The sequence below is a fragment of the Tiliqua scincoides genome, chromosome 4 (assembly GCF_035046505.1).
Source record: "Tiliqua scincoides isolate rTilSci1 chromosome 4, rTilSci1.hap2, whole genome shotgun sequence".
In the NCBI taxonomy this organism is placed as follows: Eukaryota; Metazoa; Chordata; class Lepidosauria; order Squamata; family Scincidae; genus Tiliqua; species Tiliqua scincoides.
Genome location: NC_089824.1, coordinates 93882363 through 93906839, shown reverse-complemented (window position 1 = coordinate 93906839; position 24477 = coordinate 93882363). Strand labels below are relative to the sequence as shown.

General features: G+C 43.9%; 1 protein-coding gene across 5 annotated transcripts; it reads right to left on the bottom strand.

Moving 5' to 3' along the window:
- Positions 1 to 1179: 1179 nt before the first annotated feature.
- On the bottom strand, positions 1180 to 22181 carry OTULIN (OTU deubiquitinase with linear linkage specificity). Of its 5 annotated transcripts, none has more exons than XM_066626233.1 (9): positions 22071 to 22181; positions 20404 to 20642; positions 16153 to 16482; positions 11639 to 11715; positions 9712 to 9806; positions 6410 to 6553; positions 5045 to 5170; positions 3196 to 3465; positions 1180 to 1410 (listed from the first exon to the last, which is right to left on the bottom strand). In XM_066626233.1, exons 2-9 carry the CDS (start codon positions 20595 to 20597, stop codon positions 1216 to 1218), a joined length of 1431 nt encoding a protein of 476 aa, XP_066482330.1. In that variant the 5' UTR covers positions 20598 to 20642; positions 22071 to 22181; the 3' UTR covers positions 1180 to 1215. The 5 variants fall into 5 exon arrangements, with proteins under 5 accessions (XP_066482330.1, XP_066482331.1, XP_066482332.1 ...); XM_066626234.1 differs by having other exon boundaries at positions 16153 to 16479; XM_066626235.1 differs by lacking the exons at positions 20404 to 20642; positions 22071 to 22181 and adding exons at positions 11911 to 11998; positions 13579 to 13657 and having other exon boundaries at positions 16153 to 16280.
- Positions 22182 to 24477: the final 2296 nt, after the last annotated feature.

Sequence of the window (24477 nt, the reverse complement as noted above, 5' to 3'; positions counted from 1 at the left end):
ACATTGTCAATACTGCATGTAGCTTGAGCTTGTGGCTGGAGTATGTGCTTTTTCATCTGCAGAGATGAGGCTGGAAACGAAGACACACTCTACCCAAGACGAAAAGGGCAGAGGACCTGTTTTACATGCATAGAATCCTAGGTTCAAGCCCCCAACATCTCTCCAGCTAGAGCAGAGAAAAATTCTTTTCTTAAACCTTTCTGAGCCACTGCGAACCTGTGTTGACAACACTGGCCTGGATGGACAAATTGGCTTTTTGAAGTGATGGCAATGTCAAATGACTTGTAGTGCCAAGAGTGGAACCACATAGAACAGCAGTTCTCAAACTATGTGTCAGTTCTCAAACTGGGTCCAGGATCCACCAGTGGGTCATGACCCGATTTTTGGTGGTTGCATATGTGCAACATGTGGGCAGAAATGTGACCACCAAAACATTGTGAATTTAGTTTATGGCCAGAATTAGAAATACTGGAAACAAAATGGCTAATATTATAATGCTGTAGTACAAATCTATGGTAAGGCCACACCTGGAGTATTGTGTCCAGTTCTGGTCACCGCATCTCAAAAAAGACATAGTGGAAATGGAAAAAGTGCAAAAGAGAGCGACTAAGATGATTACTGGGCTGGGGCACCTTCCTTATGAGGAAAGGCTATGGCGTTTGGGCCTCTTCAGCCTAGAAAAGAGGCGCCTCGGGAGGACATGATTGAGACATATAAAATTATGCAGGGGATGGACAGAGTGGATAGAGAGATGCTCTTTACACTCTCACATAACACCAGAACCAGGGGACATCAGCTAAAATTGAGTGTTGGGAGAGTTAGAACAGACAAAAGAAAATATTTCTTTACTCAGCGTGTGGTTGGTCCGTGGAACTCCTTGCCGCAGGATGTGGTGATGGCGTCTGGCCTGGACGCCTTTAAAAGGGGATTGGACAAGTTTCTGGAGGAAAAATCCATTATGGGTTACAAGCCATGATGTGCATGTGCAACCTCCTGATTTTAGAAATGGGCTATGTCAGAATGCCAGATGTAGGGGAGGGCACCAGGATGAGGTCTCTAGTTATCTGGTGTGCTCCCTGGGGCATTTGGTGGGCCGCTGTGAGATACAGGAAGCTGGACTAGATGGGCCTATGGCCTGATCCAGTGGGGCTGTTCTTATACAAGTTGCTTTTAAACCCTTTATTCAATTTATACACCTGGAAAAAAAACACAATTTCATACACTAGTCTCTTCACACATCCTAACAGGAATATTATAATGTCTGTCATCTTCTGTTATAATGGTCACAGCTGGCCAGGACTCATTGGGATCATTTGGGTACAGGGTGACGAATTCATCTGTGCTATACTTATACAGTCGATAAACTTGGATGGTATGCTGCAAAGCATAGGCCAGGAGAAACATCTCCACCTAGGTAGGAATAAAAAATACATATTAGTATATAATAGATACATTTTTTAAGGCAACTAGGAAGCCAAATCACCAGGGTCTAAACCCAAGAAGCGCAGCTCATTTCTTCACATAAAAATCAAGTTGTTCACCATCCAAAGTAGTTTCTTCCAAGACAGGTTCTTTTGGAAGAGGGTAGAGGTTATTGAAAAATGCTGTAGGGCAAGACTCCAAGCCAGGGCACTAATCTTTTAAGTTCCTTGCAATTTTGTTTGAGGGATGGGTCCTTGGTAATTATTAGGCTCCGTTTGGGATATAAAAACAGCTCTGTTCCATCACCATCTGTTTTTTTCCTGGGACGTTTCCTATAGCACCAGACCTGGGCCTTATTTTAGTGATGTTGTTTTGTAAATTGTTATTGGAAGGCAGAACCTCTAATTACTAGGCAATCCTGAAGGTCAGTCTCTATCGGATCTGGTTTAGTCCCTTACAAAACCATAGCCTGACAAACAGCACACCCAAACAATCCCATTTTAAAAGTTTATTACTGAGTATTAAGCACATGGGAACAAGCCAACAGAGCAGGCTTTAAGATGGTCAAGTTACACTCAGGTGGAACAATCCACTATGCTTCCCTTCATCAAGTTTTTTGCTCTGTCAAGCATTTGGTAACATGCCTGCACTATCTTGCACAGTGGTGGTCATGATCACCAGAACAATGCCAATCCATGATGTTCTCCCAGCATGCTTGCCTCTGTTGTTTCCTAACAGTAGTGTAATGAATGTCACAACTCACCATACAGCACTTGCACAATAGTTGGTCCCCTTAATCCTAAATGCTTGCTTGCTAGCACAACAGCTTGTAAGCTCAGGATTCAGATTTGTATATTGAGGATTGCATATCAGATCAAAAATAGAGGATGATTCGAGTCTTTCTAATGAAGACCAGCACAACTGCTTGTTCAGTTTTGCAACAGATTGGTTACAACTCTTAATGCCCCCTTAAAAGCCACAGAAGGTTAAGAGACTGGTACATTATGCTAAACACAAAGTATAATACTCACGCCAAGCATGTATACATACAAGTAAGATGCATAAACCGATTAGCAACACTAACTAGATGGTTTTAAAGTTTAGACTTCTGCTTCTACAGCTTGGCCAGTCTGGGATAATTATTCAGACAACTCTATTGTTGCTTCCGGATTATAAACAATCCCCACTTTAGCTATCTATCACTGGGCAAAGAGGCTGAAATGTACATTCTTTACAGATTTGAGCAGGTAACCAGATACTAAATATGTACGCACAGGTATAATCTGATTATCGACAGATTTTTTACCTGCAGTTTTATCTCAGCGGAATGAGAAAGGCTCTTTAAATCAAAGGAAAAAAGACGTTTAACAATAGCCTCATTAATGGGAGAGAGGGCAGACAATCCATCGATCATTCTCTCTCCAGGCACCTAGAACAGCTTCACTCCAAGGCAAGCAACCCCTCCCTTCCACCTGAGCATGTGAAAGAAAGACTATCACTGTGCATTGGTGAAGGGAGGGGGTTGTTGGCTCTGAGTGAAGCCTTTCTAAGAGCCTGGAGAGTGACTGATTGACGGATTGTCTGCCTAACAACTCTAACATCACAAAGGTCAGCAAGGCTGTTTTTAAATCATCTAGCAAAGGGACACTGTTTTTTAAATTGATTTGCTTTAATACGATTTTTGCCATCCACGGAGTTCTGGAAATGAAACCATTGTGAATAACGAGACTCAAAGTGTATGTACATATCACCAACATGAAGAGTCAGACTTACTTGCTCAAGGCCTCCGGTATGACCAAGCTGATTCAAGTGGTTTTCCATTAGTTGGGAAGGATTGCTGGATGTATCCCTGGCAAAGAGAAGCCAGGCGAACACAGGAACATCTTTTCCTTTTTCATTGTCCTCATACAACTTGATAGCAGTGTTTAGCATAAGAAATTTCACAGCTTCATAGAGTTTGTATTCGTCCTCTTCACTTCTAAAAAGCTCATCACAAGCTGCTTGCCTATCTGCTAAGGTCTTCATCTCACTCATCATTTCCCACTGTAAGGCAAACATGGATGGTGAGACAAAGGTGTAAAGAGAACAGCAGGCTTTGTGTTGCCAGTGTAATTAACTGACACAACTTCATCATAGCTGGAATTCAAATTAGAAAAAGGCTGAGGTTGATGCTTTAGGGTTGCAAGCTTTAATGGTAGAAATCAAGAACTAAAGCTTCAGCTGACTAATCAGTCAAAAGCAATTTTAATTGGCCAGGCTGCAAGCTAAGAGTACAGTTGTTTGCTTTTTTAAAGCTAATTTGGATTTGGTAGATTAATATAACAGGATATGAAAGTGTCCTTTAAGAAGGCGAACACTCATTCATAACACTTCCTTCAACAGCTCATAAAAGGCACCTCTACTAAAGTTCTTCTAATTTACTAACATTTAAATTTACATGACTGGTCAGTTAAAATGATTGTCAATTTTTAGTCAATTATTCTCCCTACAATATGAAGCAAGTTATTTTTGATTTAGTAATTAAGCAATTAAAAAAAAGATGTATGCCTACGGAAATGTTTTGTCAGCTGATGTTTTGTCTACCAAAGGGCTATACAGGCCAGGCCAGTTTCCTTCTGTGTGGCAGAATCATCCATACTTCAGTCTAGCCTTCAGTTCAAGGCCACTAGCAGAGGGCATACAGGAAGTGCTGTTCAGCAAGGTATCAAGAGAACAAACAGGTGGCTCAAGCAAGAAGCTCCAGGTGGCTCCAGGTGGCTCAAGCAAGAAGCTCAACAGTAGAAGATTGAAACCAGGAGTCCACAATCAACCTAGTTGTGTATGAAAATTCTGTCCCAACCCCAAATATGGAAATCTGGCAGACCCTGAGCATAAGCAAAAGTATTCCCAGGACAGACTTTATTTGGGCACAGAGGATATATCCAGTGCTAGTGCCAGGTTACTGGGGCAAAGACCTGTACGACGCCCATCACTGAACCCCTTGCCTGCTCCCTCACTGACCTAACTACTACTACTACCAGTATGGTGGTGGGACAGCTAGGTGGGTCCTCTGGTGGATATGGGACCTTGTCCAATGCCTAACTATTCCAATCCCTGACATTATCCTTGAATGTATCAAACATATCCAAAATTTATGCCCCTCCATGGCAAAGTGCATCTAATGTATGTGGCAAAGATCCCAGCAACAGAACCCTCTCACATAACAGCACTTGCTCCTATCCACAAAGATCCTCCCTGCCAAAAATACGATTACTGCTGTGAACTTTGACCTTCTTGGGAAAGGGGAGTGATAGTGTCCTGACTTGATTCCCCGCCATAATCAATGCAGCTGAAACAGATGGGCTAACAATTTCATCATCACCGAGCATGGAACGCAAGAGCACCAAACTCACACCCGGCTCCTGGATGCAGGTTTTTTTTCCTGTATATCACTCTTATATGCTGCTGGAAGAATATATAAAAGGGCAATCTGCAGAAGTCAGCTTCAGGCATGGATTTGGTCTTGCTGAACTGGTGTAGTAAACATTGCTATGTTGATACCAACCTCTGCCTGCTAGTTTTACATATTTTGAAATTAATTTGCAATACATAAATGAACAAGAAAATACAAAATTTCTCAAACCTTAGTCTTTAGCAACATTAAGCAATCTTTAATTTCATCCGTTAAGTTTTCCACTTTTCTGGTCCACTTTTGTCTGAGTTGCCACTGCATTATCCAGTCATATTTGAGTATCAGCTTCTTCGGTAGCTAAAATGTTCAAAACATAACAGTTCATGTTTTGCAGTAACAGAAGCGAGTTGTTTTGTTGCAGAAGCAACTGCAACAGAAGTTTAATCCCACCAACTCTAATGTCCCCCTGCAGCAGTCGTTCTTAACCTGCGGCCCGCACACCTAAGGGGTACAAGAGGTGCTCCCAGAATGAAGAATTTTTACTTTGATATGCACTTTTGACTAGACATGGAAGTTTAAAAAAATGTACTTGTCCCCGACCACTGATGGGCCACAAAAGCCAATAGTATATTTTCTTATTGGACACGATATTTATTTTCAGCCTCCTCGCTGATTTTTCCTGAAAGTTTTTTGATGTTTTCAAAATTTTGTGAACAAATTTATTTTTCTATTATTAAAACAACTTTTTTTTTGAAATTCCACTTTTTGCCATTTTGTGCAATTTTAGGAAAACAGCTAGCAATAATAGAAGTAAAACATACATATTGTTTGTAAAGTTCTTCCCAGTAGTTTTCCTCTGCCCCAGCCCCAACTGCTCCCCCCCAACCGCCACTTTCAATATTCCATGGCTCTGAAAAGATATTAAGCATCTTCAGTCTATGACATTGGGCTGCTTTGGGGTTCCCCCCCCCTTTTATTTATTTATTTTTAAATTTACTAACATCTGTGCATCTAGGAAGTCCTAGATGCATATGTAGAAGCCATGACCTGAGTGGCCTTTTTTTTTTGCTTTCAAACAGATAGGTGCACAATCAATATACCACATTTTAAAAAGTCATTATCTGAAAAAATGTTTTTACCGAGTCAAAATATTTAATTTTCTGGTACCCAACAGCATGTCTTCTTTAGAACGTTTTATATGTATACCACTTTTCAAGCGAATGCTTCTTAAAGCAATTCAAGCACAACTAAAAACAAGAAATAAATCTTTTTGTGGCTGATGTTTAAAGCCGTGGCAGGCTAATTAGAGTCTATGAAAATAGCCAGGAAAACTTGGCACCAGATGACAGTTACAGATGACATCTCACCAGATGCCTGTGAGGGTGGGATTACATCAGTACTGGTGCAAATGTCATAGTGCCTGCAGATGTAAGTGTAGCCTCAGGTGCTGCTACCGCTTTCCTGTATTGTTCAGGTAAAGAGGAAATCTATCCTGAGAGCCTATGGCTGGTGAGTGAGCCAATTATAAATGCCTGCTAAACAAAAACTACCATTGCTTTGTCCAATCAAAAGATGTGCTGGAAGTCTGAGGCCTACCAACATTATATCCTCATTCTGAAGCCAGTCAGGAAGCTGAACAGCTTGGGAAAGCGCTTGAAACAATGTCGCCCTGACAGCACAATAGTTATCTCCTCGCACTCTTCTTATTGAAATAAACTTTTGCGAAACTGCTTCATAGCCCTGCATTAAGGAAAGCAGAAGTTACTGGTCCATGCATCATATATAGCTCAACAACAAAAAGTTACTGCTTCAGTAACTACTCAGATTTTTAAGACAACCTTCCAGACATTCAGATGTAGGAGACTGATTTGGAAACTGATTTACATGCATATCATTTACAGCTCAGTAATTTGCTGCTGAATTCATGGACTACTTTTGTTGAGATATGTTTTCAGGTCACGGGGAGCATAATATTAAGAAAGTTCTTGATGCGCTATTTGATCTGAGATGGCTTATTTGCACATGCAAAGTATAATTGGACGTTGCAGTCATTAAGTGTGCATGTTTGAGCTTGCCTTATGTCACTCCACTTCTCTCACAGCATTCTCACACACACCCCCATTTATCATGTACTCTTAAGGGTGTTCTATTGGAGAAAGGAAAGGGCACAGAGACCACAACAATACCACAGTACACAACTTCAAGTTGGAGCACAACCCCTTTGGATTCCCAGTAACTTTGCTTAGAGCAGTGGTTCCCAAACATTTTAGTACCAGGACCCACTTTTTAAAATGAGAGTCTTTTGGGACCCATCTAGCTTTATGAGCTAAAAAAGCTTTCTATGAGCTTTATCTAGCTAAAAAAAGTTTCACTTTATCACCCGCTCAAGCCTCTGTTTTTATTCTTTTTACTATTGGGGGTGAAACCTTCTGGAACATTTGTTGAGCAACATGTTCATAAAATCAGGACCATTCGAAGTGGACTGAGGCATGTTCACCTGCCCACAGGAAGATGCACACATGCTTCTCTGTTTCTACAGGGTTCGATAGATTTTCTTTGTTAGCTATCAGCTTGTTAGTTTCACGACCCACCAAACATTAGGTTATGACCTACCGGTGGGCCCTGACTCACAGTTTGGGAACCACTGGCTTAGACAGTTGAGACCAGCAGTCATCTTGAGGATGCAAGGACTTACAGTATAATCTTAAGTGCTGGTTCTGATAGCACAGTTGCAGATGTACCAACCTACAATGTTGCAAATGTGCTGATTACCCTAGAGCAGGGGTGCTCAAACCCTGGCCCTGGGGCCACTTGCGGCCCTCAAGGACTCCTAGTCTGGCCCTCAGGAAGCCCCCAGTTTCCAATGAGCCTCTGACCCTCTGGAGACTTGCTGGTGCCTGCACTGGCCTGATGCAACTGCTCTCAGTGTGACTGCCAACTGTTTGACCTCTCGCGTGAGCTGTGGGACGAGGGCTCCCTCGACTGCTTGCTGTTTCATATCTGTGATGCAGCAGCAGCAGCAGCAGCAAAGGAAAGGCTGGCCTTGCTTTGTGCAAGGCCTTTTACAGGCCTTGAGCTATTGCAAGACCTTCATTCATTCATATAAGTTCCATCTCTAATATATTCATTCATGTAAAGTTAGTCAAATTTGAAATGTAAATTAATTCTTTTTTTCCCCTGCCCCCAACACAGAGAGAGGATGTGGCCCTCCTGCCAAAAAGTTCAGACACCCCTGCTTGAGAGTAATCAGCACTGGCAGAAAGGTCTGCACCTGCCTGCTGACGCTGCATCCAAGCCCCTGGCCACCAACAGTGGCAAGAAAAGTGCCAAACAGTGCAGGGGCTTGCAGAGAGCGGCACAGAGACGGGGAAGGGGCATTTCGGGGCAGGGGAGGGCAGAACAGGGGATGGATCAGGCCCAAGAGAGGGGCAGGATCAGTGGAGGAGGAAGGGGGGATTGGGCAGGCTGGACCAATACTCTGGGTAAGGGGAAAAATATCCCCTTACCCTGAAGAGACCTCGAGCCTGCTCCATACCCGTGCTGGATACTTGCATGGGCCAATTGGCCCAGCTGTGTCAGGTTAGGATTGGGCCGTTAGTGCTGCTTTGGACTTTATTGAATTCACATCTACCATCCCTGGGAGCCTTCCCAGCACATAAATCCTGACCCTATGTAATGCTGATGAACTTCTCCTAGTTAAGGTCAGTCCCCACTTGGCCTTGTTGAATACCCTGCTCTCTCACAGCCTGCCCCGAACCAGACAACAGTGTGTTTTAAGACTTCATTTGTGCTAAACATTTATCATGAATCAATACCTGTATCAATCAATACCAATACGAGCATCTGGAATACAGATCTAGTCTGTGCTCTTGCCATGTGCAATCCATGTCGGCAAAGTATTCTTGCATAGAAAGCCCCTTAAAGAAGAGCAGTTCACCAGAACCTAGTTTACACACATTTCTGCTAGAACTGATAGTTGATGAATTGTAGCAGTTTTAATAAATTATAATCAAACTGAATATATTTGCAAGTTAATAGAACAGTTCTGGTGAAAGGGAATTCCTGTTTTCTCTAAGATTACACATGTACATGCAGGAGCACCACCTGGTTTCCTTTTTATGCAAGATAACTACACTGTTTCTGTGAGAGCACACAAGCATGCCAGGAAACCAAAATAATTAAACGTTCATGCATGCCACAAGTACTTGCTTGCGGAGGAGTGCTTTTGCTGCATCTCTGCATGATTTACTACTTGGGTCCCTTTTCCTTCCAGACAGCTTGTGCTGAGGGATGAGTAATTCCACCTGGTACCTGCACAGTATTCGACTAGATCATTTCAATAACCCCCTCAACAATTTTACCCACACTTTGAGGATTCCACCTGTTGCATACCTATGCAAGATAGTTTGCTCTGGGCGTGCTTTGTTCCACTCAAGGGGCACATGCAGGACTGTGGGATTCTTGGAGGCAACTGGCTAGAGATTGTTGCCATGTGGAATGCTGGACTAGATAAACCCTTGCCGTGATTCAGCAGGGCAGTGACAGCAGCTTATGCAGAATCATGGGCTGTGGGAGGTGGGCTGACTCCTTAACAAAGAAAGAGTTACACTCAAAGTTTCCCATAGCACAATCCTATGCAAGTCTACTCAGAGGTAACTACTGTTGTGTTGATCAGGCTTACTTCCAGGAAAGTGTGCACAGGATTGCAGCCTCAGGTGGTCAAATGAAGTTTGCAAGGATGCCTCAATTACCAGAAAAGTGGACAACACCAAATGAATGCTATTACAAACATGAGTTTTCAGGTATAGGCCCTATGAATGTACTGCAACATCAAAGGGGCAAATTCTAGTAACATTTATGACTCTTTGAAACGATTGCAAAGAAAAGAAAAATCAGACCTTTCTTATACGTTTGGCGTGGGATGTGCTTCCTCTCCATTCCTTTTTGCAGTACTCCATGATGTCTACTTCTGGAGCAACACTGAGTGTATTCTCTGGAATTTAAAAAATTATGCACTTAAGATAAGTAAGTTTAGGCAAAAGTCAAGAAATGCTAGCCCTTCTGCACTGCAGAAAAGAAAAAGAAAGTTCATTAGTATATACAGATATACAAGCTTCTTTCTTTTGCACATGATCCCCAAGTCTAGAATTTGCTTAAGCGTATGTGAAGGACCCTCAGTAAGTATGTGTGTCTTTGTACAAAATTGGCTGTCTTGGCTGTCATTGACTTGCATATTCAGTTTGGGCTCTTCTGAGGAGCTGGCATTTATCCCCTACTAGCTGAGATATTCAATCTGTGTGTCCCGCCTCCCTAGGGAGGCGTGGCTAGCCAACAGGGGCTTCGTGAGGCATCTGGGGAGAGAGGTAGCCACAGCTGCTCTGCGTTGCTCATATCAGCTGCAGGTGCTGCCTCCTGATTTGTTGCTTTTCGGAGGCTGAGAAAGAGGTGGGTGGAAACATGGTGGGGGGAGGTGGGAGCGAAGGCTGGCTGGGCAGCAGCCGAGGCACATATCATCAGCACAGGGCCAACTCCTGGCAGGCTTCAAACTGGGAGGGAAGAGCAGCTCAGCTAAGGAGGGAGCCAGCCTGCTCTTAGTGGGGGGATGGTGTCCAAACACCCCAGCCTGCACTCCTCCATCTTGCCTGGGGGGAATGGGGTGGCATCTGCATCTGCTGGGATGTATTGTGTGAGCAGCCTCCCATCTACTTTGGGGTGAGTTGTAATCTTGCTCTGTGTGGCTGCAATCCTTTCCACACTTTCCTGGGAGTAAGCCCCATTGACTCAAATGAAACTTACTTCTGAGCAGACCTACATAGGCTTGGGGTCTGTGTCAGCTTAATGAAGGATCCTCACCTTTCTCTTTTTCCTCCCCCTTCAAAAAAGAAAAAAGCCACTCTTGATGGCTTTGTCTCCAAAAATTGATTAAAAATTAAAATCCGCATTCCTTTTCAGCCATCCCCCTTTTTCCTCCTGCCTCCTTGGGGGGGGGGTAACTCTGTTGGTTGCTACTATAAGACAAAAGGCACAATCCTTGCTAGGTCTACTCAGAAGTAAGTCCTATTGTGTTCAATGGGACTTACTCCCAGGAAAGTGAGGTTAGGATTGCAGCCAAACAGTCTCTAGGTTTCAATTTGCATCAGTTTGCAATTAGCAGATACACACAAAACAAAGTCTTCCCCTCCCCCAGCAAATTCATCACTCTCCCCCCCCTTTTCCAAACTCTCCAGGTGTGCTGCTAACAAACTCAGGGCACAATCCTAACCAGGTCTACTCAGAAGTAAGTCCTATTTTGTTCAATGGGGCTTACTAAGTGTGGTTAGGATTGCAGCCTCAGAGTGCTGGCAGCTGTTTTTTTCGTTTCTAGTGTATAATTATAACACCTTCATCCCCATTTTGGGGGTAACTGAGGTGAGATATTGTAATGGGGAGTCATGGCCAATGGCCACAAGGATCAGGGGAGGCGCGAGCTGGAAAAGTTCGAGAACCACTGCTCTATGAGTAACATAACATCTGCCTCATTTTGATATAATCCATTCCCTTCTAGGATTCCTCTTTGTCAGACAAAAGAACAGACCCACCGGATCAGGCTATAGACCCATCTAGTCCAGCTTCCTGTATCTCACAGTGGCCGACCAAATGCCTCAGGGAGCACACAAGACAATTGCATCCTGGTGCCCTCCCTTGCATCTGGCATTCTGAGGTAAACAGCGCTCCACAGAGGGTCAGATTTGATCTAAAGCTGCCAGTTGCCAATTTCTATTTTTCTATTATTCTATTCTATTATTCAGCCAATGCATGATATACACAAGTAGTACTAAAATGTACCTGTGGAGTCTGTCCCACACACAAGTAACACTTTCTCTCTCTCTATTTCTTCTGCATCACGGTACATGTCCTCCTCGCTGCAACAACATTGACACATACTTCACATAATGGTAGATGTCTAATCCACAGACATTTACTTTGACTAAATAGTTAATATTAAGATACTGGATAGTTCTAAAGGACATTAAAGGTATATTAGTTTTAGAAGCAGGAATAAAAAGATGACTTAACTATGTGCAAATACTCCAAATAGTCACAAGTTGAAGACACACCTTTTTCCTCTCAGGACTATAACATCTCTTAACAGTAACAGATTGTTGCCTCCCAGACTAGAATGCATTCTGTTGGCGTTGGCAAAACCTTTGGATCACGCAGAAAGGAAAACAAAAATCACATTTTATTCAAAATGCAGTCTAAGAAAGCTTATGCCACTTGACATTTTTGGCAATCTTTGGGAGTAAGCCCCACCAAACTAATTCATTAATCTAGCCACAGATTGAGAGCCAACTTTTGGCCACTGGAGCCAAAAGCAGCCCACTGGAGGCTTACAATAAAATTAAAACCTTAGATAAATAAATAAACAACAGTTACAGTCTCATAATAATAATTACAGACTAATAGCAAAGAGTCAAAAAGCCCAGTGAGCTACATCAAGCCAGTGTTACTGTAAGCACTGAATAAAGACAATTCCAGTAGGAGATGAATTTCATGAGTGACTTGTGACAACAGATGAAGCTGATCCAAGTCACATTCAAAACTAACAGACAAGTCAACCATCACAACTGTGTTTATTGGGCTGATGGAAACTTTCACCATACGTTAGAGCATGAATTGAATGTACTAGGTGTTGACAGTCTGGGCTGGAATTTGGTTGCATGCTGCTGGTGATCCTTATTTCTCTGATGGCACTGTTGTAAATTATCAGGAAATTTTGCAGGACATGGTATTGCCTACACTTATAAATAATGTCAGTTTTGAAAATGTAATATGGCAACAGGATGGTGCTTGACCTCATTTTGAAAAATGTTCATGCATTCTTGAATAGTAATTTTCTCTGGTAGATGGATGGACAGTTGAATGGATTCCTTGGTCACTAGACTTGGGACCCAGTCCTATGCCCTCCCAGCGCCAGGTGCCGTAAACATACTTTATGGCACATTTACAGCACCAGGAGAGCAAGGAGCGTCGGAACTGGGCCCAGTGCCAGGAGGCTGATGCCAGAGATGTGTCCGCAGTAAGGTGTACCACTGAGTGGCAGTGCAGGGTTTCTGGGAGGGAGGGGAGACGTACTGGGGCAGGGGGAGGGTGGAGCGGGGGGAACTGGGGCCGGAGGGAGTGGAACTGACAGAGCCCTGCTTTGCTGGATCCTATGCTCCATGTCGGGCTGAAAAGCCTGACACAGAGCTCCTCTAGGCTGCACTGGCAAAATAGCCAAGTGCAAACTGGAAGAGACCCAATGCAGGGCCTGTGCCCTTCCCCTGAGGAGACTCCGGTGGCTGCCGCAGCACCCACAGTGTACTGCAGTAGCCATTTCGGCACTGCTGCTCCTCTGGAGCTTAGGATTGGACTGCCCACCCCCTAAGATTGTTCAATGTAGGGTATACCAAGGAGAAAGCCATTTTGTATTTGAAAGCAATTACCACAAAGTTACACAAGAGACACATGGCTGGCCCTACCTGCACACCTGATTTTGCCTAATTTCACTTCCAATTCCTTCACTTACAGTCCCTCACACTGTATCAGATGCTGCACAAGAAGATCCCTCTCAGAACCCAAAAAGCCATAGTGTGTGCTACACACAACTTTGCAGTTCTTGGGATCTTGGTTAATGGACGTTACAGTTGCCAACATTTGGGTAAACATCCTAACAGACAATATGGTGTCAAAACATGTTGCTAGCAACTCAAATACACACCAAAATTAAATATGAAAGTACTTACTATCGCCTGTGAGCAAACTGCAAAGAGGCTGAAGTGTAAGGCATGTCACCACCACCATCAAAATGCATGCTAGGTCATCCTACTGGGCAGGAGAAGACAGCAATCCATGAGGAGTAGGGACTTGCAAAAACAAAGGGAGTGTTTAGGGAATGATACTTTGTTTCCACATTCAATAGCCCAAACCTAGCAATTCCCCCAATTAAAGACCTTGTTCACTGGAAATGCCTGGGTGCTTGAAGAGCCAGATGGTGTGCCTGCTTTTTCTGTCAGCAGTTTGTTTATTTCATCCAATTAGGAAAAAAGGCTAGCTATGGTATCAATTATCTGTTAGTGTTCACTGTATTCTAGTAGTGACATACATGAGGTAAAAAGAGACTCCCAAAAAAGTGCCAGTTCCAGTCATTGTGCATGGTGGTGAGGAGAGAACATGAAGACAGAGCCAGGATATTTTTATATACATATTATAGCAAGCTGGGAAAGTTCAAGTAAATTGTCACAGTTAAAACCCACCTCTATCTGGAGCTTCTTAAAACCCACTCCTTAAAAAGATGATGGTAAAACCATTCACCATTCTCTTCAGGAAGCCAACATATTCATTATGGTCAGAAGAGGTTTCCCCAAAGCCCGGCATGTGCCTTCCCTCTCTGCCACTTCCTTCACTACAGTAAGAAACAAATAGCCAAACAAAAAGATCCCCCTCTTATCCGATTAGGAAATCTCCTTGACCCAGAAAATGGAACCTTCTTTCTAAATGAAACCTGGCTCCAATCTCTCCTAGGGGCACTCTCAGAGGGGAACTACTGTTTGAACAGGACTCACGGAAAACCTAAATTACAAATTTGCAATACCTTGCAAACTAGTCAAAATAAGTTATTTTTACAAGTCTGCCTGTCACACATGTCTATGTTAGTACACTGTTAGCCTGCCAACGTCTCACTGCCTGAAGGAGATATTTTTCTTGCTGCAAGCAACCAAGCAGGTAGCTATTTTCAAACAAGATTTATGTTTAATAATTTATGTGTCTGGGGTGACCTTTTAAATCCTAAGATAAATGGGGCACTGCAGTCAAAACAGCAGCCATTAGTTATAGGTCAAAATAAAGCCTTGAACAGAGAAGCTCCTAGATGGCCTAACTTTTGATCATGTTAATGTGGTGCTGAAACAGGTAATAGTTTTGACACTGGAATATGATCAATGAGACTCCTAGAGGCCATAAGAACTTTCCTGTCACTTTGAAGATGTCCAGAAGCCTCAAAGGCTGGTTCATACACAATGATAAAGCCTAAAAGACTATTATTAGAAGTGAGCAAGCTGGAGGAACATTTTTCTTGTGGCAACTGTAAATAACGTTGTCAGACTAGAGGCCCCAGAAGCTTCTTCAGTGCAGCTGTGCTGCAGGTATATCATCTCAAAGGATCTGTAATGCCTCAAATGTTTGACATCAGTTGTCCACATGGGATATCTTAGATGACAAATGACACCGTACATGAGCAAATACTGTCCAAGCCTGAAACACTGGATTTTTAGCCATTGCTGTAATACTGACCACAGGACAAAACTCATTAAGCCCCTTTCCCAGTGTTTCATATTTTATTATAGTACTTTATTTTTTCCTGGGGACATCAAAAGGTTTTGTGCTCAAAATTATAAGGTTGCCCCAGAAGGAGACAATGGACATTCATATATGTCGCCTGCCACTCAAAAGGTTAAATGAGGATTTCATGATGGCTTCCACATCGTATAGCTGTTCATTTTCTATAGGCTGCTATAACACTTACCTTGGTTATTGTCAGATCAACAAGTATCACTGAATATGAAGGCTGCTGAAGACATGTTGGTTTGCCAAACTGCCCCTCAAAATAGAGAAACTCAACAAAAGAACACCATATTAAGAGAGGTGAGCAATCTTAACCAAGATTTGAAGTGAGCGTACAAGTCTTGGTTAAGACTAACCAGATTGCCTCTTAACCATTATTACTGTTACTGTAGTGCCAAAATATGGCTGAGAATAAAGAAGGAAGAATTTATGCCAGAGGAGAGGGGGGAGCTAGTTTCCCAAGTACCTCTCTGTTTGCTTTTGCCTGAAGAATGATCCTAAAACCAAAAAAAAAACTTAGTAATTCTTCCAATAAAATGCATCATGTTTCCTACTGAGAATCAGGAAAGATATAGGGCCAAGTTGCATGTTATGCACATGCATGCAATAAGGGTGTGTGGGTGGGTATGGGTGTGCTAAAATAGCAGCCAGGAGAGGAATGCAAAACAGGAGTCACACTGTGGCAGGAGAGATGACAGGAGGGAGCTGAGGAGAGAACCGTGGAAGGAGGGCCTTAGGGCTTTCAATGGAAGCATTTTGTCCACTTTAAAATATCATGCAGGGTCAAGATCAAGTGTAAAATACAGACAACACCATAAAGCCCCTCAACTCTCTGGTTGCTTTTCCACTCAGGCTACTTAAAACCCACACACCCAAAATATGTAAAATGCCTGGTGTAACACGTAACTTGGCCCTTAAGTAAGGCACATTTTAAGCAAGCATATTTCTTCAGTAAAACTTTGATAGCATGAACTCACTAATCTACAGAGGATTCCATAGGGGAAGGGATGACTGATGTACATAGTTTTTCTTCACCCTTGTTGTAATCATCTTGGTGGCGCTTAAACTCTTTCGAGACTGTTTGAACCTTCTTTGTACCACGAGCACAATCATCTTTGACAGTGAGCACAGGCTTCCCTTTGTGGCTGTTGGCTGTGCCTGCTGAAGTTGATTTATCAGGAGGGGTGCATTTCTCCTTTTTGCCTTTAGGAAACGATAAGCCAAAAAGGCTTTTTTTCCGTTTCTCTTCTGTGGTAGCAGAAGATCCACTTGCCTTCCTTGCCCTTTGCTGTGATGTTCCAGGACTACTAGAAGAATATATGCAAATATTAATGACACAACTATCAACTCTTACAAAATTAAATTAAACCAATATGGATATGAAGCAATTGAGGGGGTGGTGTAACTGAGGAAGCAAATCCATTTCAAGACGTGTGCAATGGAAGATCGGAAGATGACCAGGTGGATGATGTGGTGTTGACAGCAATTCCCATGTTTTGACAGCCGGTTGACAGCTCTGGGAAGGGCAGGGCTGGCTCCAAAGCTGTAATCAATCAAGGCCAATGGAGACTTTGATAGACACCTGAGCTTCATCGGACTTTGCTCATGAGGTAGCTCACAGCTGAGCTGCATCTTGGACTTAACAAGAGGCTACAAGGATAAAACGGGAACACACCCATGGACACTGAGGAGGGGACTGCTAGAACTCTGTTAATTGCTAAAACAGTTAAGGAGTTCTGTAGTCATTCCTTTGCACACTGCAGCTGCTGTTCTTGAAGAAGGGTGTTAATTAGCCAAAAAAGTGGGCATTAGAAGGGAGACAGAATATTTGGATGGAACAAAGTGTTAGATGCTGGGAAAAGATTAGGAGGATGCTTTGGCCAGGCCTGAATAAGGTATAACCCACCAAGTGAATCACTTTTTTAAAAATTATAGCTGCAAGGTGCTTGTGAACTCTTTGCCCCCTCTTTCCCTTGTTCCAGGCAGAAGCAAAAACAGTAAAGTCCTGGTGGACTGCCACATTTGGTTAGTGGACTATGTTCAGCTTGCTGGATCCCAAGTTATGTATAAGCCCAAAACAGGTCTACACATTTCCTCCACTATGGCCAGATTCATCATCGCACACAAAGCTTGCCATGGCTGAGTTTCCTATTGCGAAAGGTTGACTGGAACTCTTGTGGTGAATTTGCATAATGTAGTTCCATGTAATTGGCACAGAATCTTTATGCATGTGTTCAGTGCTGGATCAGACTCGGACATGGCATTTTTAGTCTACAAGATTTGTATATTTGTATCAAACCTTTAAAAATCTTAAAATTTAAAAATCACCAGCTAGGAAAACACTATGAATCTGGGCTTGTTTGTCCTCTGATGTCCTCACTTTGTCCTCTGATTTGCCACTGAATGTATCCTGAAGAGGGAACTACTGTACAGACAACTCAGGCTCTGTGATGTACATTTAAATGACACATCTATAGATTATATTTACCCATTACATCTATATGGAAAGTGCCCCCTCAACAACTTCAGTATTTTAGAAGCCAGACCTTGTACTTAATTTCCCTGGAATTTTACAAGCATCTCCAAGTCTTCCAATTCCCTCCCTATATCTACCCAAACTGTTTGGAATCCACTTATCTTGCAAGTTAACTCCTCAGTTTGCAGACCCAACTTTCCCAAGTATTGACAAACTGGAGCAGGTCCAGAGGAGGGTGGCTAGGATGGTAAGAGGGCTGGAGACCATGTCCTGTGAGGAGAGGTTGAAGAAGTTGGGCATATCTAGGAGGCGTGATGGTTAAGAGGTGCCATAATATTTATAAACATCTGAGGGGATGTCACATGGAAGATGATGGATTTGTTTTTGATTGTTCCAGAGGACAGGACCAGGACAAATGAATTTAATCTACAAGGGAGATATTGATTAAATGTTAGAAAGAACTTTCTGACAATCCAAACTGTTCAGCAGTCAAAGAGTCTCTTGGAAGATGGTCACTCTCCATCATAGGAGGTCTTGAAGCAGAGTGAATAACCACTTGGTGGGGGTGTTGCAGCTGTGGACAGCTTGCATTGGTAGGGGTTTGGATTCATTGATCTTGTAGATCACTTCTAACTCTGTGATACCAAGTTTGACTCTAATTCATCTGACTATTTTTCACCATCCCTTCTGCAAGAACTACAACTGCCACATTTTGCATAAAGGTTTCAAAATTCAGATCCCTTCCAACACTTGAATAAGTGATGCAAAGATAGTATATGACACAGCTTTATCTAGAACCGCAAAAATCCAGAGTGTTTCTTCTATGAGCATGTGTCAGTATACAATCTCAGAAACTCCATCATGAAGCAGACTGGCAGATATGCTGCTTCAGCTCAGAGTGTGACTGCCCTAATTCTTTTGCATTGCTGCTGTTCCTCATACAGTGTGGAAAAGGGATGGGCCACAATGAGAAAGCGTAGGAGGTACACAAACAACCCCATTGAGAAGAACAGCGTAAGTCAGAAGACTTGCCTAAGCCTCATATTTGACATGCCATTAAACTGAGAACCAGAGAAAATCTTGTTTTCTCCCCCTAAAAAAAGTCACTAGAAATTTTGGTTATTTCAATTTTCAAACTTCTCCATTTCTTTGCCATCATTGGATTTTCTCCCTGATCTTCCATCTTACATACTTTCTAACTTCCTTCATTCTACCTAAATCAACTTTCTGCCTCACTCCCCTTAGGCCCATCTACTTTAAATTAATATATGTTTAATTGTAAAGGATATATAAGAATCCTGAAAACTGAAATTTGGCAAGGATGTAAAGAACTCTGCAAGACAATCCTACCCTTTCCTCCCTGCCACCGAACCTGAAATTTCCATAGGTCTCTAGGGCAGGGGTCTCCAAACTTTTTGGTCAGAGGGCCACATCAAATATCTGGCGTGGTGTGGAGGACCGGAAAAAAAATTTCAATATAAAATTTAAATAAATAAGAGATGGGTGAATAAATGAATGAATGGGCTCATTCATTCCACCTCTTTGGCCCTCAGAACACCCTCCAGACACAATCAGAGCACAGTTCTGGTCATGTTCAGTTGAGTGGGCCAAAGGCTTTCAGGGGACAAGAGGTTGGTCGGAAAAAGGCTTGCTGTGGGCCGCATCTGGCCCCCGGGCCGTGGTTTAGAGACCCCTGCTCTAGGGCAAGGGAATTACTTTCGGTCTGTACTGTACATAGAGGTGGAGCCTGTTTATCGGTGGATTTTTCATCTGTGGCTCTAGCTCCACGCAGGTCTCTGAGGTAAGTCAGGGTAAAGTGGCATTTTTTTCCCCTCTCTGGGCCATTCTGAAGCTCGCAGAGGCAGCAGGCAGACACATGCTGCCTCTGCAGGCTTCAGAAAGCCCTCCAGAGGGAACTGGAGCACAGCTTCAGTCCTCTTCAGTGGGAGAAAGGGGTCAAAAATAGCGGATTTGATTATCCATGATTTTCTGTATCAGTGAGGTATCAGAAAATGGACCCCTCGCGGATACCAAGGCCCCACCTGTCCCCTCTTATTTCTGTAGCTTTTGCCATGTTATTTCCCTAACAAAGAGCAGTGATTGTGATCACATGTGTTGAAAGAACAGGATGGGCTCTAGGCTGGAAAGGATGATTAGACTGCAACTAGATGAAGATCGTTAGGACTACATCAGGTAGAACAGCTGGGGGGGATATTACCAGAGCCGTTCTGGGCAGTGATGGTGATGTGCAGGCACTTGCCAAACCAAATGGCATCTCCTATGCATTACTGTTGCTGTCTGGAATGGCTCCAATAGCAAGTGGAAGGGGCCACTTACAGAGCATATTGCAGCACTTGCAATACTTACTGTTTTGCACCCCGTTCTAGCTATGCTACTGACTGTATCCAAAAATGTGTGGAGGACCCGATTACTTACAAACTGCCAAAGAAAGGCAGCCTTAAGAGTGACTTCACATATGGTTCATTTTCTATACCAACAGTTCACCCGAATAGGAAATTGTATTTTTCAACATGTATGTAGGTTAACATATAGTGAAATGTGAACATGTGCTAACTTAATTACAAAATACATCATCAAAGTCTCCCTGCCATGTTTACATGCAGCCAACCAGCCACCTATGTTCATCATGTGCAATGGTGTACTGTACATGCCAAATGATTCCTGTTTCGTGCATGAAGCAGCCCTTCCTCCTGCTGTAATACTACCAGAAATAGTTAAGAAAAGCACTTACCTTTCTTGAATGGCCTGTTCCTGGGTACTACTTAGTTTGAATCGCTTAGTATTGTCAGTCAGAGCTGCAATGCCAGGAGTACTGCAAACCTGCCTTTCCAGATCAGATCTTTGCTCATCTCCAGCAACAGAAGCAATGGCAACTTTTCCATAACCAACTGGCATGCACAACAGTTCATCCTCATTTGTACTCATCTCAACAGGGATTGGACTCACTTTGTAGTCTCAAGCCCCAAGTTTCTAGAGGGAAAGAAGAAGAAAAAAAACACAAAACAAAGAACACACAATTAAAAAAAATCATCAGTAATCTGGAAGAAGTTTGAAGGATCCTAAGTGTAAACAGGGTAACAGTTGTAAAGCACTCTCATATTGGGATGCTGAGGACAAAGATAGTTACCTACATCAGGCCCTTTCTGTGAGCTTCCCAGGAACATCTGGGTGGTCACAAACGTAGGCAAAGTGATAGACTAGGTGTTGCCGTGCCCAAACCTGGAAAGCAGAGCTATGCAAACGTACCTTCAGTGCAATGCCCTCCATGCTGCATATGCAGAGCTCGGAACCCAGAAGTAAGCAGCAATGGTGTGATGCCATAACTGCCAGCTACTTCTAGGTTGGAGACCACAGAGCAGAACTGAAAATGGTAGTAAAGGGCTTGGGGCAAATGGCCAAGGGGAAGTAAGACAGGGTGAAAATCTTCTGCATGGTGCTCTGCCCACCAAGCTGAGCCTCTTACAGTTGTTTTCATTGTTTTGGGTGGCGAGCATCCCGCATCGCCCCTATATGTTCACTGGGCCACCCCAGGGAGCCACACCTCACAGATAAGGGACTACTGCATGAAAGGGTTCCTGTTCATTTAAGACTACAATCCAAAGCATACTTTCACTTCAGACTAGGCCCCACTGAAATAAAACTCCATTCTGATCCATGGGACAACTGAGAGGCCAACCCTATGCCTGTCTACTCAGAAGTAAGCCCCATTACAGTCAATGGGGCTTACTCTCAGGTAAGCATGGATAGGATTGCAGCCTGTGGCAGTTGACCTAGGCAGGAGATTTGTTGGGGGGAGGTTCCTATCCACCAGTTTCCACCCACTGATCCTTCTCCAACTCTCTGGATTGGAAAAGGAAGAGGTGGCAGAGAGGAAGAAGAAGCATGGAGAGGAGGAAAGTGCTGAGCTAGAACACTGGAGAGCAGGAGGAACAGAGAGGCGGGTACATCAACTGGGTAAGTGGGGGAAGTGTTTAACATGCTGCCAAAAACATCAAAAGGTTTGGGGGTGGCACTGATGGCATCAGATGGGGCAACAGAGCTGCCCAGAACAAAAACACCCAGTAGATATAGCAGCTCTTAAGCTGCAATTTTATACACATTTTCCTGGGGGTAAGCCCCAAAGAACGTAATGGGACTTATTTCCGAGTAGACATGCGTGGGATTGTGCTGTTCATGTGCTAGGAGCCCTCTCAGGAACTGGATTCTGGTAACCCTAGTTAGTTAGTTATTTTGGTGGCTACAGTCCTGTGTGCACTTATGGAAGTCCCTTTTACTTCCACCACCTGCACTGTGCCAAGAAGCGCACAGGACCCTACTGCGCTTCGGTGACCCAGCGCAGGAATCCTTGTGCCCTGCAAAAATCAAGCATTCCAGCAGCGATCGAATCTTAAAGGTTACCTCTACCGGAGCAGGAGCGGCATCGCTGGAGCGTCAACCACCCACTAAGGACCTGGGTGCTTTTAATCCCCTTTAGCTTCCGCGTTCGTCTTCATCATCTCCTCCTCTTCCTCCTCCCAGCCAATGGCTTCAGAGCTCTCCCACAGTCCTTTGTGGAGGGAGGCTCTGACGGTCATTTCCTGCGGTGCAAGGATTTGGGAGGGTGGGTGACTTCTGGGCTGCAGCCGCCTCGATTTGGAGTGATGATTCTCGGGGTGGAGGAGGAGTGTTTGCAGAGGGTGGAACCGACCTCGGGGGTCCCCCGTCCAGTTGCTGCTGAAGCACAGGAGCCCTGGGGAGGTTCTGCTCCATTGGCTCGCTTGCTTTCCCCGCCCCGTGGCTTGGTTGGCAACCTCTCGCGCACAGAGGGAGAGAGCAGGCGGCGCAGGAGTGCTGTTGCTCGCCTGGCGACGGAAAAAGGCAGCGATCAGGGGGTGGCTGCAAGGATCGGGGCCTCTAATCCCTTGCCTGCTCTCCCGCTCTGAGAATTGCAAGCAGTCAAGCGAGCCTCTGCTGCATCGCCTGCAAGGAGAGTCCAGCTGAGCTGCTTCTGCCCTGGCCAGCCCCTCTTTTTGCACTCTCCCTGGGGAGTCCAATCTGCACCACTATAGGGCGCCCCACCGTCTCCAGTTGCTCACCTATGCTCTCTGAGGGTGGTGTAGCAGTAGGGATTGGGCCACTGAGGGCAGTCCTCTGTCCTGCACCACCCAAGGGGGGGGGAGCAAGGAAAGGCAGAGGCTTCTGTTTTATGCTCATCCCACAGCTCTGGATCCAGTTCTTCATGTCACCCAGAACAGACCCCTGGTCAGGCCTCCCAGAGGAAAAGAGGGTCTGTCTCTACCTCTGCAGTTGGATGCTGCTCTTTTCAACTCTCAGGCTGCAGTCCTGTATATCTCTGGGAGTAAACCTCATGGAAGACAATAGGAATCGATATGCAAAGGGTTGTACTGTCTTTCTCTCCCTGATCCTTCCTGCAGTGTTGCATTGGGGGTGGTGCAGTGATTGCTCTTAAAAGAGGTAGCAGCTACTCTTCTTGTTCATCTGCATTCTCCTTGGGAGCAGAGACTGGAGAAGTGATGGTTGTTGCAGTCACCCCTATGCGGAAGCAGTTGCCTGCCCTCCCTGGCAGGTTCTAGTTGCTTACTTACCCTCTCTTTGGTCAGTGGAGAGGGCTGGGCCAAGCAGGGCTACCCGGCTCATGAGGATTGGGAGACGACCAGCATAATAAAATTTTTCAAAAAGGGGCCTCAAAGGCCCAGAAAATTGCAACACATTAGCCCAGTGTTTGCTCCAGATAAATTGTTGGCAAGCACTATTATAACTAGACGGGGAAAAACCTGTAATTTTTGTGAGTATGTTAACAGCATTTTAATAGGGGCACTCTGATAGATATTATGTACTTGGGCTTCCAAAAGGCTTTTAGCTGTGGTGGACTAAGAGGACCAGACTTAGGGATCATTGAAGAACTGGGAGCAGAAGCCAGAATAAATGGGCATGTCTCACAACGGAAGGAAGTATGCAGTGGGATCCCACAAGGATATGTTTTGAGATTGGTGCAATGTAACATTTATGAATGAGCAATGAGGTAGCCAAGTTTGCAGGTGACATCACATTTTTTCAGAATGGTGATTGTGAAGCAAATCTAAGGATCCCTCCAAGCCAGATTGATGAGAACATGGAAAATTAGACCCCTAGTGGGTGCAATATAGTGCACTTTCGGGACACACACACACACACACACACACGCCACTGATAGTGTCTGAAAGAGTGATGACTACCCAGGAAAAAGATCTTGAGGCTCATGTGGATAATTTGCCAACAATGTTGGCTTTGATAATATAAAACTAGTTATTAGGAGAAAAAAAAAGTATCAAAATGCCTTTTTATAAATTGGTAGTATGTACAACTGTAGTTGCCCCATCTCTAAAAGAATATATAGGACCAGTGAAAGTATGGGAAGGAGCAACCAGAATGAATCAGGATTACAGGTCAAGGGAATGTTTGAGGATTTGGGTTTTTTTTAATTTAGGAGAAAACACAACTAGGAAGGACATGATAGGGAGAGGCTAGAACAGCACTTTTTAAAGTGTGGCCTATGGACTAGTTGCCGGTCCTTGAGCTATCAGCTGCCGGTCCATAGTGTATCTCCTGCCTCGTGCGTCTCCTGAACATGTGTCAAACCCCATGAGAGGTTTAACTCATGATGCTAAGGGTTGACTGTATTGTATTTGGACAGATTGTTTAAATAGGACCTCCAAAAGTACTGTAAGGGAATCCATTAAACTAGTCCCAGACAAATGAATGTAATTTGGAAGAGAATAGTTTCTTAACACCCTGACTTTTTTTTTCCCCCAAAGCAGCAGGCTTA